General features: G+C 36.5%; 1 protein-coding gene across 1 annotated transcript in view; it reads left to right on the top strand.

Moving 5' to 3' along the window:
- ST13 (ST13 Hsp70 interacting protein) overlaps nucleotides 1-15,815 on the top strand; it is a 30,778-nt gene extending 14,963 nt beyond the window's left edge. The window contains 8 exon segments of the mRNA XM_008702962.2: nucleotides 4,908-4,992; nucleotides 5,131-5,241; nucleotides 7,633-7,735; nucleotides 8,992-9,108; nucleotides 10,786-10,834; nucleotides 12,821-12,896; nucleotides 12,898-12,949; nucleotides 13,512-15,815. Coding sequence (XP_008701184.2) covers nucleotides 4,908-4,992; nucleotides 5,131-5,241; nucleotides 7,633-7,735; nucleotides 8,992-9,108; nucleotides 10,786-10,834; nucleotides 12,821-12,896; nucleotides 12,898-12,949; nucleotides 13,512-13,640 — 722 coding nt within the window. The 3' untranslated portion in view covers nucleotides 13,641-15,815.
- Nucleotides 15,816-17,336: the final 1,521 nt, after the last annotated feature.

The following is a 17,336-nucleotide window of genomic DNA, read 5'->3' as shown; positions in this document are numbered from 1 at the left end:
TGAATATTAACCTTCCATTACAGCCAGACCTCCCTGTCTTAGAATTATCCTATACTTCTGCTCTGCTGCTTCTTTCTAAAGCTCTTCTTCACCTATTTCAGCTTTTAATTCATACCCATCAACTGATCCCAGCTACTTCTCTTCCTGGCCATCCCTTTCCCACACTAATCTTTTAATTTTACTACCACTTAAGATTTCTATTTATCCAGCATTCATTTTGTGCCTCCTATCTACTTGATGGTTTTATTATGTTTTAATGTGCATTATTTCATTAAGACCTCACTACTCCCATTTCACAGGTTAATGAATAATTTGAGGGATCAGAGGGGTTTTGACTTGTGCAGGGTCTTACTGTGCCATAATGTCAACTACTTGTTTTTGTCACTTATTTTGGCATATTGTCTTGGATTTTTTAAATTTGTTTTATTTATTGCCTAGCAATTTTCAATGAAGATGAAGCTGTTGCCGCCATCTAAAAAGTTGTGTTCTTGTTTTCCACTTTTCTTTATAAGCCGTGTTCATGTATAAGTTTAACCTCGTTCTAATTTTATTTTATTTTATTAAAGATTAATTTTTTTGAGAGAGAGCATGAGCGGGAGGGGCGGAGGGAGAGGGAGAGAGAATCTCAAGTGGACTGCACACTGAGCATGGAGCCTGACTCTGGGCTTGATCCCAGGATCCTGAGATCATGAGCTGAGCTGAAACCAAGAGTTGGACACTTAACTGACTGTGCTGCCCAGGCGCCCCTAACCTAGTTCTAATTTTAGAATAAATGGAATTTTATAGTACATCCTGAAGGGATAAAACATTAGTATTCTAAGCCAGGGATTGTAGATTCAGGCCCTACCTGGGGTTGGAGGGGCAGAAATATAATTAAATACTGAACTTAGGAAGCCAAAGTGCCTGGGTTTGAATCCCAGCTCTGGCACTTACCAGCTAGGTAAACTTAGAGAAATTATTCTTTGTCTCTGCTTCTGTTTCCTCCTCCTTTTTTTCCTTTTTTAAATAATTTTTCTTTTTTATTATTTGAGAGAGAGTGTGTGTGCGAGTAGGGGGAAGGGCAAAGGGAGAGGGAGAGAGAGAATCTCAAGCAGACTCCATGCTGAATGTGGAGCTTGATCTCATGAGCTGGGCCAAAACCAAGAGTCGGACGCTTAACCAACTGAGCCACCCAGGCACCCGTTTCCTCCTTTGTAAGATAAGGATAATGATACCTTCCTAGTATATTGAGTCGTGAGGGATAAATGAATAAATATGTGTAATGTGCCTAAAATAGTATCTAGCACCATTGTTATTATTAAGATCTTGGTATTACTGAAGTGTCAATAGTCATAATTTAAGTAAGACCTTAGTAAGTCTTTCTGGCTGTCATGTTATTAGAAACATTATGCTTTTTCAGTTTAGTATATTTATTTAAAATTTACACGTTCTAGGCAGTGTTTTAGATGCTGGATATACAGTGAGAAAAACAAAACAGACCCAGTTCTTTACCTCATGGACCTCATATATTACTGGGGAACAAACCCAAATTTATAATTTAATATTAGGTGGGAGTAAGTGCAATGAAGAAAAATAGAGCAGAGTAAAAGAATAGTCAGTGATGGAAGCTGTATTTTGCAAAGGGTGGTCAGAAAAGCATATGATGAAGTGAAGTGAGTGAGCCATGTGAGGAAGAGCCTTTGAGAAGAACAAGTACAGAGGCTAACTGGGGGAGCATATGGGATGAGTGCATAGTGAGGGAATAGCAGAAAGGCCTTGTAGCTGGAGTGTGGTGAGGGAAGGGGAAAGAGTGGTAGAACTGAGGTCCAAGAAGCACTTCAGAGTGAGAGACAAGGTGGGGAGGAGGATAGACTGAAGGTCTGTGGTAGGTCTACAGGGTCACTCGTAGACCATACTAAGGACTTCAAATTTTATCCTTAAGGATGATGGGAAGCCACTGGGGTGTTGTTGTGGAGTGTAGTTTTTGTGTAGGAGAGCTTCATCATGAGATGCATTTACTTTTTTTTTTTTAAGATTTTATTTATTTAGCATTTACTTTTGAAAAGGATTATTTTTGCTATTTTATGTAGATGAGATTCTAAGGGCAAATAGGGGTGTGTTCATTACAGAAGAAGCAGCCAAAGCATGGGTTGATGTGTGAGAGATATACTTAAGAAAATGCCTGAGAGGAAGAATAGGGGAGCAGGGAGAACTAGAGGAGTCTGGAAGTCATTTAGACAGTCGTGTAGGTCTTTACCCCTGTATAAGAGAAGTCTTCAACTATTGGTGTGTTTCTGAAAAGTCATGACAAGCCAAGTTGCCCACTAGAGGATTTAACACGCCTCACAATAATGGACCAGTCTTGGTATCCTTGCTGTACTTAGTCATTAGCTGGGAACAGCATATGAAGTGTAGCCTTGAGCACAGAACATGGGATTCTCAGTCAGTTAGGTTCCCCCCAGGAGATCGAGCAAGCATTTTCATGATCCTACAGAGGGAGTGCAAGAAATTGAGTCCAGGTGGCTAACAATGATGGCCTGGATTAGGGCAAAGGTTCCCAGACTTCCTCTGTTCATAGTGCTTTTACTGTCTTGATTTTGTAACAGAGCTTTTAAGCCAAAAGAAAGGTATAAGGGTTTCTTTGATAATGTAGTTAGGTCCAAACAGTTTAATAAGTGTCTGTGTTGTAACAAGTTAGTGATTGGAAAATGATGTACACAAATTGGAAGAATATATTTAATCTTATTCTTAAATAACAGTATTTATTTTATAATAAGATGTGTATATATTTTGGGCACTAAACAACTTCTCAAGTCTTGGTGTCATATTGGACACTGCCACCCTCATTTCCTGTTCCACATCTATTTTTCTGCAATTCTTGCTTTTTTTTACCATAACAACCAGTAAAAACAGTTTTTCAAAGATAACCATCAAAGGAATACAGTGATGCAGTGTTGAAGCTGTGAACTATATCAAGTGAGTAGTTCATTCAGTGCTGACAAACTGTCCTGTGGCCCTTTGGTTGCAGTGTGGAAACTTTAGGATTAGGGTGAAGAGTGGTTAGATTCTTTTTTTTGTTTTTTTTTTTTATAGATTTATTTATTTTGGGGGGGTGCGAGAGGGAGAGGGGGAGAGAGAATCTCAAGCAGACTCTCTGCTGAGCGTGGAGCCCAACCGTGGGGCTTGACTTCACGACCCTGAGGTCATGACCTGACCTGAAATCAAAGAGTCAGACGTTTAACTGAGCCACCCAGGTACCCCAGGAGTGGTTAAAATTCTAGATATATTTTGAAAGTTAGGAATAAAGGATTTAGGTTTTAGATTGGGGAGTTGAGAATGACTCCCAAGATTTGGGCATTGAGGTAGATCAGGAGTTAGCCAAATTACAGCCTCCTGTTTTTGCAAAAATGTAATGGAACATGGCTACACCCATTTGTTTATGTGTTGTCTGTGGCTGCTTCCCCACTACAGTAGTAGAGTTGAATAGTTACGATTGTTACGGTCTACAAAGCCTGAAATAATTCTTAAGTGGCCCTTTCCAGAAAAGTTTACTGACCTCTAAACTAGATTGAATGGAAGAGCCATTTATTTAGTTGGTAATATAAGGAGGAGAAATAGATTTTAGAGATGAGATTGGAATTAAGAATTCAGTTTTGAACGTGGTAGGTGTGAACTGCTTATTTGACATCCAAGTGTAATAATTTGTAACAGATATCTGTAGTAGTACTTAATAAGACTCAACGTTCTTCTGCATTGTTTAATGAGTTCTGTTAAGGTCCTCTACAGATTTACTAGCTGGGTAAACGTATTTTCCAAAGTGAACTCTGACATTTACTTTAAAATTCTGTTAGTCTTGCCCCCTCGTGTTTTCTGTGTCCAGGAATTAGACTTCATGCAAAGAACTATTCTTTTTTTTTTTAAAGATTTTATTTATTTATTTGACAGAGAGACAGCCAGAGAGAGAGGGAATACAAGCAGGGGGAGTGGGAGAGGAAGAAGCAGGCTCCCAGCGGAGGAGCCTGATGTGGGGCTCGATCCCGTAATGCCGGGATCGCGCCCTGAGCTGAAGGCAGGCCCTGTGCTGAAGGCAGACGCTTAACGACTGAGCCACCCAGGCGCCCCCAAAGAACTATTCTCATTGTGTAGTATGTTTTATTTGTTCACTGAGTTCACTGAAGGCACTAATACACAAAGAAGCTAACTGTGAGAATTGGATATAATAAATGAATTTAAAAAGGGGGTTATGGGCTTTTCATGATTTTTAGTTTTCTTGAATTTTATACCATTCCTGTGAATTCAAATAGTAATTTTTTAATCAACCCTGTGAATTTAGTATGAGTATTTTTTCCTTTGTAAGTTTAATTTTATCCTTTTAACTTAATGGATAAAAGAGAATTAATGGAATAAAATCGATTTATCCTTTACTTTATCCTTTAATTTTTTTCTTAACTAAAAACTCATGAGTCCTACTAAGAATGTGGTATTCTACTGTTAGGGAATTATGTATCTACAAATTGTCTCTATCTTGAGTGATTTACTGTATAGGTGTGATAAGACTTGCTTTGAAGAGCCGTTTTTTATGGGGTTTTTTGTTTTTTAACATTTTATTATTTAGAGAGAGTGAGCAGGGGAAGGGGCTGAGGGAGAGGAAGAGAGAGAATACCAAGCCTCCTAGCTGAGCTTGGAGCCTTTCGGAGGGCTCGATCTCACGACCCTGAGATCGTGACCTGAGCTGAAATCGAGTCAGACGCTTAACCACCTGAGCCAACCAGGCGTCCCTTAAGAGCCATTATTGTATATTAATTTAGAAATTAGTCTTTTTTTTTTTAATTGGACTAAAAGAAGAATGTGGAAGACTAATAGAATAAGGGATCAACAATTTTTGTTAATATTTTTTATTCTTTATTTCTCAACTTATTTTACTTTAGGTGAACTACAGAAAGCTATTGACTTGTTCACAGATGCCATCAAACTGAATCCTCGCTTGGCCATTCTGTATGCCAAGAGAGCCAGGTGAGAACTATAAACAAAAAAGAATGTCCTGGTGAAGAGTTTCTGCTCCTTTATTTAAATAGAATTGCTTCTGTGGCGATCCCAAAGGTGTTATTGTTTGAAATGAATACTTTTTAATATCACACTTATTTTTTTTAGTGTCTTCGTCAAATTACAGAAGCCAAATGCTGCCATTCGAGACTGTGACAGAGCTATTGAAATAAATCCTGATTCAGCTCAGCCTTATAAGTGGCGAGGGAAAGCACACAGGTAAACAATGGAATTTCATTATTTTCAGAATTTCTGAATTTTAAATCTGATGTTTTAATATGCTTTGAAGAAAATGAAATTGCTTAAGGGTTTAATTTCAAAGTAATACGTGTTTAATGTGAAGAATTGAGAGAGTATAAGGAACAAGTAAGAAAATAAAAATTCTTTTTATTTCTTCAAAGAAAACCACTATTTAACAGTTTCTGACCACATATAGCCAAATATAAGGTAAAGATCAAAATTATTTCTAAAAAAGAGCATAGTCTTATAAATTGTCTCTAAGTTTTAGATTTTCTTTGTGTAACCTAACATTAAACAACTAATATATTATAGAAGAAGGAATTCCTTATTTTCAAACATTTTAGTTGCTAGGTCACGTGAAAAATCAGAAAAAGGGGATAATAAAGAGGTGAATTTATCTTAGATGAGTCATTATTCCTGGAAATGAAACTTAATGTTAAACAAGTGGGTATTGGTTACTTGGGGATGAGATATACAATGACACTTAACATATTACATGGATTGGAAGGATGTTATACTCCAAGTGTGGATGGAAATGGAGATGAATATGCTTGGGACAAGTGTATTAGGTTACTCAAAAAAGGAGCTCTAGTGATTATGAAGACAGGTGTCTCAGATAGAGTAGAAGATTAGAATAAGATGTATTAATGCTCTGGGGGTCAGAAAGCTCATGCATTGCTGTGTGATCCTAGTAATCTTTGAGCGTTTCTTTGCCATTGTTGGTTTTTTGTTTTTTTTTTTTCATTAATTAATTTGTCTTCTGGTACAAGATAGCATGAGCTCATCTTGTGTTTTGCTTGTCCCAGACTCAGAATTAACCATTTCTCAAACCAGCATTCATTTTTGTGAGCATTACATTTACAGAAACTAAAGTTTGGCCACTAGGTGTGTTAGTTGCCTATGGCTTATCATTACTTCTGTCATTTCAATGAACAGAGTTAGAAAAGACATTTTTTATTTTTATTTTTTTAAAGATTTATTTGAGAGAGTGAGCGAGCATGAGCAGGGAGGCTTGGGCAGAGGGAGAGGGATAAGCAGACTCCCTGCTGAGTAGGGAGCCTGATGTAGGGCTCCATTCTATTTTCCCTTTTGTTTTGCTTTTTTTAACACTGTTCTCCTAGACTCAAAATCTCTATCCATAATATATTTATTTGTGTTATCCTGTGATAACATAGAATTGTTTTATAATCCTATCAAAATAATACTAAGTTGACTGTTTTTATGTTTGTTGTAGCTTTTATCCTTAGAATATATCCCACTTAAGATACACAGTCAGAATACTGTTTTAAAAGTTATATGCCTTTTGGTGTGCCTGGGTGGCTCAGTTAGTTAAGCATCCCGAGTCTTGATCTCGGCTCAGTCATGATTTCAGGGTCATGGGATCAGGCCCTTGGAGTCTGCCTGGGATTCTCTCTCTCTCTGCCCTTCCCCCTGCTCTACCGTGTGCACACTCTCTTTCTCAATTAATAAACAGATAAGTGTATATGTATAGGTTGACTTTTTTTCTATATGCCGCGTGGTGAGTGTGGTTAACAGTGTTTTTTCCTTTCTTTCCTGTTCGTATTCAGGTTTAGGGGTCGCTTTATTTCTGTCTTTTCTTTTTCTTTTTTTTTTTTTTAAGATTTTATTTATTTATTTGACAGAGAGAGAGACAGCCAGCGAGAGAGGGAACACAGGCAGGGGGAGTGGGAGAGGAAGAAGCAGGCTCCCAGCGGAGGAGCCTGATGTGGGGCTCGATCCCAGAACGCCGGGATCACGCCCTGAGCTGAAGGCAGACGCTTAACCACTGTGCCACCCAGGCGCCCCATGTGTTTTCTGGCTGAATTTTCTTTACATATTTAAAACATTTGTATGTTTAAAGAGTCAAAACTGAGTTGACAAGTATACCCGGAGAAGTCTCATTTCCATTCTTATTCTCTCTACTCCATTCCTACCGTCTCCCACCAACCTTTAGTTTCTGATTTATCATTTCTCTTCTTTCAATAAAAGATGCACACATGTATTGTTTTCTTTTCTACCTTAGAGCATGCTAAGTGTACATTATGTTAATCCTGTTTTTAAGGAGTTGGAATTATTGAATGAGTTTGAAAATTGTAGCTCTACGTGATATTTAAAAATTTTGAAAGTAATTTTTTAAAGTTTTTAACATTTTTTAGAAAACAGCTTTATAGTTGCCAAGGAGGAAACTAAACTCCCAGATTTTTATAGAGTAGCACATAATAATTGAATTGCTTCGTGAAAATTTATAGTTCAGATATTTAACTTTAAAGCTCTTCTGTAACAATCCCTTTTTTGTAATAAGGAAGAAAGACACCACCACGTTAGTGGATATGTATAAAAGGCCCCTAAAATGAATTTAATCTGTTTCAGACTTCTGGGCCATTGGGAAGAAGCAGCACATGATCTTGCCCTTGCTTGTAAATTGGATTATGATGAAGATGCTAGTGCAATGCTGAAAGAAGTTCAACCGAGGGTATGTTCAAGTAGAGAAAGGGAATGTCATTACTGTGATGCTCTGCGGCTCTAGTCCTTAGCCCCTGGCAGTAATTTACCTGCAAAACAGATACAAAGAAAGAATGTTTGAATATTTCCATGTGTAATTACTGAGTTTGTGCTTAACTCAGGAAATCTCAATAGGTTGTCATACCTTTATTTCTCATGCTGCATTTAGCAAGCTCTGTTACTTTGTTTGCAAACCTATAGTAGAGTTATAACCAGAAAGTTAGAAATGGAAAAGGGGGCATCAATTTTACAGCAAGGAAAGAAATAGAAAAATCTATAAAATGTCACCCAAGGTTGTGTCTGGTCTGTCCTTGTTTATCGTAGGTGTATGCAGCCACTGTATAAAGCATGAGGGCCTTGTGGAATTTAGCAAGTTTCATCCTTTTAAAAATGATAATATTGACTCCAAAAGCTAGAATATTCTGTTTTAAGGTAATTGTTAAAATAATTTTTACGCATTTACATGGTAAATTCTTCAGTTCTGTGGGACCTTAAACTAAAATTTATTCCCAAAGGTTATAAGGTAATGGAAGTTTTATTGCATTTAACTTATCTACAGTCAGAGACTTTTTGATTTTTTTTTTTTCCTCTCATAACAGGGCTAACTCGACCAAGGTTATGGTGAGAGATAGTCTAGAACATGAGATTCTTAAAAAAAATAATGATAAACAAGTTGAAGTAACAATTGAATATGACTCTCTTACATTTACTCTATTTTCTGAGTAATAGATTCCAAATATTTGGCTCCGGCTATGTGCTAGTGCCTGGTACATATATTTTCTCTTAATCCTTACAGCATTCTATAAGACTTAAGTATTTCTCTTCCCCTGCCCTCCTCATTTTATGGATGAGAAAACTTCAGTGTATTTAGACTGTGGCAAATAACTGGTGTGTGCGTTCCCGATCTCTACCTTCCCTTGGCCAGTATCAGGCAAGAATTGTGCAATTTGAAAACTTGTCATCCTTGCACAAGTTAACTTGTTTGAAATTTATACACTTCTAACTTCATATCTCAGCCTGTTTCCTTTATTTCACAGTGGGCTTGTTAAAGTGTGAGTTATGTAAGGTCTTTTTCTATAAGATAAATCTGTCATTATTCAGAACTGTTTGTTGAATTTAACACTTCTCCACAAAGAAAAATGATTCTTTAACAAAACTGGTGATTTGGGTTGCCCTTATTCATCTTTTAAAGAAAACATTTTTTTCCTCTGGCTTTTTTCCCCCTAGGCCCAGAAAATTGCTGAACATCGGAGAAAGTATGAGCGAAAACGTGAAGAGCGAGAGATCAAAGAAAGAATAGAAAGGGTTAAGAAGGCTCGGGAGGAACACGAGAGAGCCCAGAGGGTAAAGTTTCTGTAGCTAAACCATTAAAGGGAAATAAAGTAGATTAGAGTTTGAGGATATCACTCTAATTCCTGGCTCTTATTTAATGCTGGCTGCAGTTCTGTAGGGTAATGATACTACTTAAAGAGTTTTTCTTCCCTTCATTATCTCCAATTTGTAGGGATCTTTTTGTTCTTAAATTCGTAAGCGAGCTTATATATCACCAGCTTACATTCTTGTTTGTATCTTCCTAAAGTTGGGAAATTTTTTTGGTCAGGTAATTAAAACTTGTCCGTATTACTTGTTTTCTTGTGGATGCTTGCCCTGATTTGTTGAGTTTTATGATTCTTCCTGTTCCAGTAGTATTCATAGCTATTTAAAATAGATTCTAGCTATTTTTTTTTTAGGATTTTATTCATTTATTTGTCAGAGAGAGAGAGAGCAGCAGGCAGAAGGAGAAGCAGACTCCCTGCTGAGCAGGGAGCTCAGCGCGGGACTTGGGGCCCTGGGATCACGACCCGAGGCAAAGGCAGACACCTAATCTACTGAGCCACCCCGGCGTCCCTAGACTCTAGCTATTTTATATTTTATATTTTTAGTCACGAAGTCATAAAATTTAGAAAAAAGTTATTCATAATTCATCCACAGTATTATTGTTCTTAAGGTTTCTCCTCTTTTTCCTATATTAGCTTTTTACATTTTGATGCTCTTCATTTTCATCTAGTTATTTCTAATATTGTTGAATAAAAGGACATAAAGGTATATTATAATTGTATAGCATTACTTTCTAATTTTTTGTCATTTAATATTGAATATTAATATTTAACAAAATCAGCAAAACTATAATTATATTGAATGAATTTATAGTAAGCTTCAATAAACTTAATATTAAATGCTTTTAAAGCATCATGCTTAGTTTTTAGGATTATAGTTCTTGTGTTGGAAAGTAATTTTTACATTTATATATTCTTGATGACTTTATAACTGGTTATGAGGGAAATTTGTATATATTTTCTTTTATTTTGTTTGCTGAAAATAATGCATTGGTAAACCCCAGTTGTATTTGTTTAAGTTATATAGAGAAAGTATGGAAAAGATGAACTTGAAACAAAAGTCATTGGCAGTCTTCGTTATTCTAACCATGTACTTTCATTTTGGAGTTTTAACAACATTAAGAATTTATACTTTGCAAGAAGCATAGACTGTAAATTGCTTTCCAGGTGTTGTTTTTCTCCTGCCCCAAGTAGAAGTAAAACACTACTTGACGGGGCGCCTGGGTGGCGCAGTCGTTAGGTGTCTGCCTTCGGCTCAGGGCGTGATCCCGGTGTTCCGGGATCAAGTCCCACATCGGGCTCCTCCGCTGGGAGCCTGCTTCTTCCTCTCCTACTCCCCCCCCCCCCCTTCCCTCTCTCGCTGGCTGTCTATCTCTGTCAAATAAATAAATCTTTAAAAAACAAACAAACACTACTTGACATCATTACCAAAAGTAATGCTAATTGACAGCCTAGCTGGAAAATTTTGAAAGGGGGTTTGGGGTGTGTGTCCTTTAGTTCAGTATTGCTATTTGAAATGTGTTATTCTCTTAGGTCCTCTGATTTTACAATTTTTTCATGGTTTTGCATGGATAGGGTACAGGGGGACAGTAGACTCCCCCACAGCACCACCACTGTATGATTTCTTTCTTTCTTTGTATTAAAGGAGGAAGAAGCCAGACGACAATCAGGAGCTCAGTATGGCTCTTTCCCAGGTATTTTAAAGAAAATTTAAAACTATGAGGATATAATGGGAGAATATTCTGGTTTGGGGGCTCAAATTTGTCTATTATATTTTGTACTATAAGTCCCTGGAATACTGAAAAGCCTTTAGAATGTTAGCCTCTAGAAAGTTTCATTCTCCTTTAAAAATTGTATGTTTGTAGAAATATATTACTTTCCTCACGCTTTTAGCAATACACTTTTTTATAATAGCTAACATTTAGTGAGGTGTGAGCATTGTACTTTTCTAAGAGACTATGAATCGATTATGATGTATTTTAAGTATTTCTAAATTGTCAGTGAGATTTTATTCTGTTAGACGTTGGTATTCATGAGATACTAGGTACTGTATGGAATTATTAAGCATAAAAAATATTTTGAGTCTAGTGTAAAAGTAAATACAAGCTCTTTTTTGTAAATGTCAAGTGATTAGAAATTGCTAGGGGAGCAAAGCCTTCAGTGATAGCAGAGGCCTGCCTATATGATACGGGTAGAAGAGCAGTTAAAAAAGGCACTCCGAGAACAATTTTTGAATACTTCCTGAATGAGGCAGTGTGAAATTCAAAGTCCAGGAAGAGGTTTTTTGTAAAGTTTGTAATTCTAATCGAGAATCAGCTGCCTACAGCTGTTTTAATAGTAACCAGCTTTCTCTGAAGGAAAGTTTACAGAAGCATTTACACAGTCCTTAATGGTTATATGCCACTGGCTACAACTTAAGTTACATGGTCAGAGGCTAGAAAAGATAGCCTTTATTCTAAAAAGATCACGTGCCAAGCAACTTTAAAAAGAAAGAACGTATCTTGGGGATGACTTGCTGTTCAAGAAAAAGCAAGAAAATAAATTGCAGTTCATAGTTTACATTCTGCTTAAAATACATTCTGCTATAAGTAATCTTATATCTGGTACCTTTGCTTTAGAAAACAATCACTAGTGTAGGTTAGTACTAGGGATAATTTTTTATTAGGTGGATTTCATTATTATCTGGATTTGATAAGCAGACTAGTTAACTCTTGTTGCCTTGAGCCAGTAATTTTTTTATGGGTAGAAACTAGTTTTTCAAAGTCAGTAGGGACAACAAGAGAAACTAGAAGTTCTTTTCAGGCCCTCTTAGATCCCCTTACCCATGACTGTTAGTTATTTATCGGCATGTTTAAATTGTTGAGCCAGGTGGAAATGAGTTTGTTACGTGTATTTCTTTATGATAGTTTACATACAATCACCCTAAGGTAATGTATATTTAAATCCCTTTATGATGTCTCTATTGGCATAATTGTGATTTCAGAATATCTGCAATGGACATAAAAGGTTTATGGTAGTGAAAAACTGAGAAGATAATTTGGGTTTATAATATAAAAATATACTGGAAGAATTAAATCTTTTTTGCTTAGAGCATTGTTCTCAGTGTAAAGAAGAAACACCGGGAGTGCTTGCTAAAAATGCAGATTTTCACTTTCAAAGATTTGGATTCTGTCTAGGGTGGAGATAGAAATCCATAGCTTTTTATAAGAAGCATTTCATGTAGTACTTAATGACTGCTCTAGAGGAATGTAGTTTAAACAAAAACAACTAAAGTCTTAGCAATTAGAACTTTAAATTGAAACAAATGTTACAGAATGAGAAAAGACGACCAAGATGATTTATTAGACTTTTAAATTTTGTAATTCCAAGGGCTTGTTAGCTTTCTCTTTGTGTTAAGATTAGTTTTCTTTTAATGGTTTTATTACTAGGAAAAAATAAATGCAGAAGGTAGCAAAGTTGATTTACAGCCTTATTTTTTAAGAGAAAATTTGAAGGTAAAATCATGTCCTGTTACATCCAGTTAGAATGTTTAGACTGCTTTGTGTTTAATAGTCCCCTTGTTCTTTGCATATGGACGTGTAAGTATGTGTGTGTGATTTTCATCAGAAGGAAATAGTCTACTATCACACTACTTGAGAATATGGTTGGTGTCTAAGCATTTATTTCATTTATTCTTGCAGGTGGCTTTCCTGGGGGAATGCCTGGTAATTTTCCTGGAGGAATGCCTGGAATGGCAGGGGGGATGCCTGGAATGGCANNNTGGGCTCAATGAAATTCTTAGTGATCCAGAGGTTCTTGCAGCCATGCAGGTAAGACTTAGAAAAACAAAGTTGTGCTTTGTATCACTAAGGCATTTATTTCATTAATTCTGTGTAGAGACAAAGGTTATTCAGCCATGTTTTACTTCTCTGAATTACCAAATAGCTAATCATACAGTTAGACCATTCTTTTTTTTTTTAGAATGAGCAGCTTAAGTAATTAAAAATTGGTCTGTAGGAAATACTCTGTAATAGTTTGATTATATCCAGTTATCCTTTTCTTTTTTTTATTTATGTTCCAAGTTTTTATTTAAATTCTAGTTCGTTAACATACAGTATTAGTTTCAGGAGTAGAATTTCGTGATTCAGTTGTCCTTTTTATCAAAATCGTATATGCCTTTTTTCATTATCTAGCTAAAGTGACATAATTGGCATTTGACTTTGAAGTGTACATTAGTAATATTTATATTTCAGGGACTTGTCCAAACCCCATTTAACTTGGCTGTGACAAAATTGTCAGTCTAAATAAAGACCTAGGATTCAGATAATAAACTTGTTAAAACACAGAACTCTTTTTTAAATACTAAAAAAACCCCACCACCTTTCTTTACAGGACCCAGAAGTTATGGTGGCCTTCCAGGATGTGGCCCAGAACCCAGCAAATATGTCAAAATATCAGAGCAACCCAAAGGTTATGAATCTCATCAGTAAATTGTCAGCCAAGTTTGGAGGTCAAGCATAATGCCCTTCTGACAAATAAAGCCCTTGCTGAAGGAAAAGCAGCTTCGATCACCTAGTGGATGTCGCAATAATACAAACCAGTGTACCTCTGACCTTCTCATGAAGAAAGCTGGGGTGCTGTGAAGAGAAACCCTACCCCTCTGCCCCACGCAACCGAAACATTCTACAGTGGTTTGCCATTAGGCTATTCATTCAGATAATGTTTTCCTACTAGGAATTACAAACTTTAAACACTTTTTAAACCTTAAAAATATTTAAAAACATATTAAAAGGGTGTGTTAGTCCCTACACTTTTCTTTACTAATCATTTCAGGTTTTTTTCTTTTGGATTAATTGGGCAAGGAAGATACTTCAGTGTGGAAGATTTATTGCTCAGTGTGAGTGAAATAAGGGTTTATTAGTGTGAGGCAAATATAACATTTAAATAGATGAAGTTTGAGTTGGAGATATGGTTTCTGAGGCATTTTGACTTGTCTCTTTAAATGCTTTATTTTTTAAACACAATTTATTTGGATAAAACCATTGGGACCACCAGTATTGCAGTAGGACCTGGGTAGGGACCGGAAGTGCTTGGCAGGGCAGCAGCAAACTTATTACTTTTATATAGTGTGCACCCTTGTGCAGAAGCATTTAAATCTTACACTGTGGTGAAGGGATGATTTTTATAATGCTGCAGTAGAATTGGATTACTTAGCTGTGTTCTTGTCTGATATAGAAAATAAATGTTTTGCATTATTTCCACATAGGGGAAATAAGGGAATACTTTTCTTTTTATATCTCTGTGTTTAGAGTGACCTTTCCTGGTCAGAAAATACCCATCTCTCTGTGTGCTTTCTACTTGTTTTCAACTCTCCCCCCCCCCCCCCCCCCCCATACTCTTTTTGGGCTAAAGATAGTCCTTTTTCACTGGCATCATCACTACTATCATTATTCACAGCATAATTGTGCAAGTATATGTAATGCTGGGTTTAATATGTAATACATATAGTGATTATGTAAGGTAATACCCATAACAGCTGTAGTTTCTTACTTGGCCAAGCGATTTCATATTTAAATATTAGGTTTCCACTTGGGTGAAATCTTACCATGTCAAAAGATGTTGGAAGGAGGGATTCCCTTTGGTGTTCAGTCTCCTTCTTAGGAAATACCTGTTGCAGTTGGAGTTTATCTTACATTATCCATCTTCGTAGTTTGGAGAGTATGAGGTTGAATTCATTGATATAAATAGAGGGGACCCAAACTTCTTGATCCAATATGAATTATAAAATTGATGAGATCCATGGTTCTTCATTGTTGGGTTGATGGCATTATGAGTCGTCGTGCTCCTATTCAGCTCTTAAGTACTGCACCATATCCCCCACTTCTCCTTTTTCTCCCTCCCTCTCCTTCAAGGATAAAGAAATGATAGATTTTCTGTTGTACATTCAACTCTAAACATTAATTAAGACTAAGTCCAGGCACTGTACCAGGAATTGCTAGGTTTCTACCTATCTTTCAGTTTAAAGTGCTGGTGTTTTAAAACAGTTTCAAGGGATGAGACCCTCTGGACTTTGCTTATTTGAGGAATCAGTGGTAGGAGCAGTGAAGAAAATTCCATGGAATACATTTCTGAAATAGCACATTTTTGAAGTCATAAGTATGTTGATTCAGGTTCTAACCCTTTGCTGTATACAAGCAGATAGAAATGCATCTGTTATATAAGTGAGAAAAGGCTGTATGCTATAACTGAGCATGCTTTTTAAACCCTTTAAAAGTACTCAGCATATAAACTTGCGTTTGAGCTTGCCAGTGGTTTTTTTTGTTGTTGTTGTTAATGTGTGTTCTCTCAAATTTTCTAATGTGTGCTGTGAATAACTCAAGAAGACCAGTTCCTTTTGGATTCCTTATTTGATTTAATTATATATTACTTAAGAACGTTCTAACATTGCAAATATTACCATAAGTGGGTAAAAGTAAAATTGGTCTTCTGAAAATGTGTCCTGTGCTTTTAAGTTCCGCAAATACAAAGTACATTCATTTTCATAGAAACTCAGTATCATTTCTAAACCAGAAGTGTTTTTTCTTGTGCTAACAATGATATAAGAAGGGAAAGTAAAGGAGGTTTTTTTTTCTGCTTAAAAATTACAGTTATTGGATTTCTAGCTACATTAAAAATAAAGTATGGTTTCAAACTGGATATTGACCCCCCCACACCTTTTTTCCCCCAGCGCATGTTCTGTTTCTTTTAGGTCCTTAACACTCAAATTATTTGCTGGACATAGTAGGCTCCAGTTTATAAAGTGCAGTTAACAATGATTTCTAAGAATTAGACGTTAAACAGAGCTTTTACTTTTCTTTCAGGTAGCAGTCCAGAGGTAAGTCGTTCTGCCATAGTCAGAAGGTAGCTTCCATTTGTGAGTCCAAAAGTGCTTGCTCTCATGCTCTTCTTCTAGCCTGAGGAAACAGGAGAGGGCACTAGGGAAGCACATACTGAGATATACTGATGCTGGTACACATAGTTAACATTTTATTACTTCTCATATCCCATTGGTTTTTTTTTTTTTTTTAATATACTGGAGACCATATTTACCTACAAGGAAAGCTAGAAAAATAATAGTCCACTGCTGTATGGTTATGTACCAGTAGAAAAATTACAGTACAAAAGGGAGAAAAGACCTGGGTAATAACTAGCAGGCTGCCACTTTCGGAAATACTGGCCTAATGGGTTAACGGAGAAACAGGTTTGCTAATATCTATCGTTAATGCACCCAAGTAGCCACTTAGGTAACTGTGCCAAGCACTCTCAAACTCTAATCAGTTTGAAAGCGTTGACTCCATTCTGATGATGACCATAACGTTAAGTGCTCTTATTCCCATTTTATATAGATGAGGAAACTGAAGCACTTAAGTAAATTGCCCAAGTTAATATTTGTAGAGCTGGTATTCTCCCTAGGCTTGTTCTTCAAAGCTCTTCCTCTCCGCTGCCCTCTCTGTACGAGGTTGCTCCTTGCAGAATTGTTCATGACTTAAGAAATTGGAAACAAAATCCATTTGAAGAGGATTAAGGAATATCACATCATTGGGTGTACTGATGTGCACACTCAACAGATTTCTCCTGGTAAGGGAGAGAGCATAATTGAAGTGCTTAGAACACTTGTGACAGGCCCAATAATGGGGACAAGAAAAACTAGTTTTAAAAATTTTAAGGTATTTACAACCTATCATATACCTATTAAGAGTGCATAGTTTGGGGAGGAAAATACCCTGAAGTAAATAGGCAACAAATATTAAAATAGCTATTAAGCTTTCGATAGAGTAAACTTAAACTGTGGCGTATCAAATTGGTTTTAAATACCTTGGCAATACAATGAATTCACAATATTTTATAAAGTTGTCTATAAGAATTTGACATTCTTTTTTGGTGAAATCCTAATGTTAAACTCACATTCTAAGTATTGGGAAAAGCCCCAGTAGCAAGGAGGTAGGTAGAGCTTATGTAAAATACACGTATGCAGCTCTGACAATCTAGGTATCTGGTATATAATTAAGAGATCTTTAAGTAGTTCACTCTCCCCCAGATGACTCGGGCATTGTCAGGTTGCAGTGTAAGTAACCTGACCATAAATCTGCCAGTGTAGAAGCATTATACATGAAGTGTTAAGTTCTGGATAGGCTCCTTTAACTCGATTTGTGTTTGATGGCATGGTTGTAAAAGAAC

The sequence above is a fragment of the Ursus maritimus genome, unplaced genomic scaffold (assembly GCF_017311325.1).
Source record: "Ursus maritimus isolate PB19 unplaced genomic scaffold, ASM1731132v1 scaffold_21, whole genome shotgun sequence".
Lineage (NCBI taxonomy): Eukaryota > Metazoa > Chordata > Mammalia > Carnivora > Ursidae > Ursus > Ursus maritimus.
This window is presented reverse-complemented; position numbering and strand designations above follow the sequence as displayed.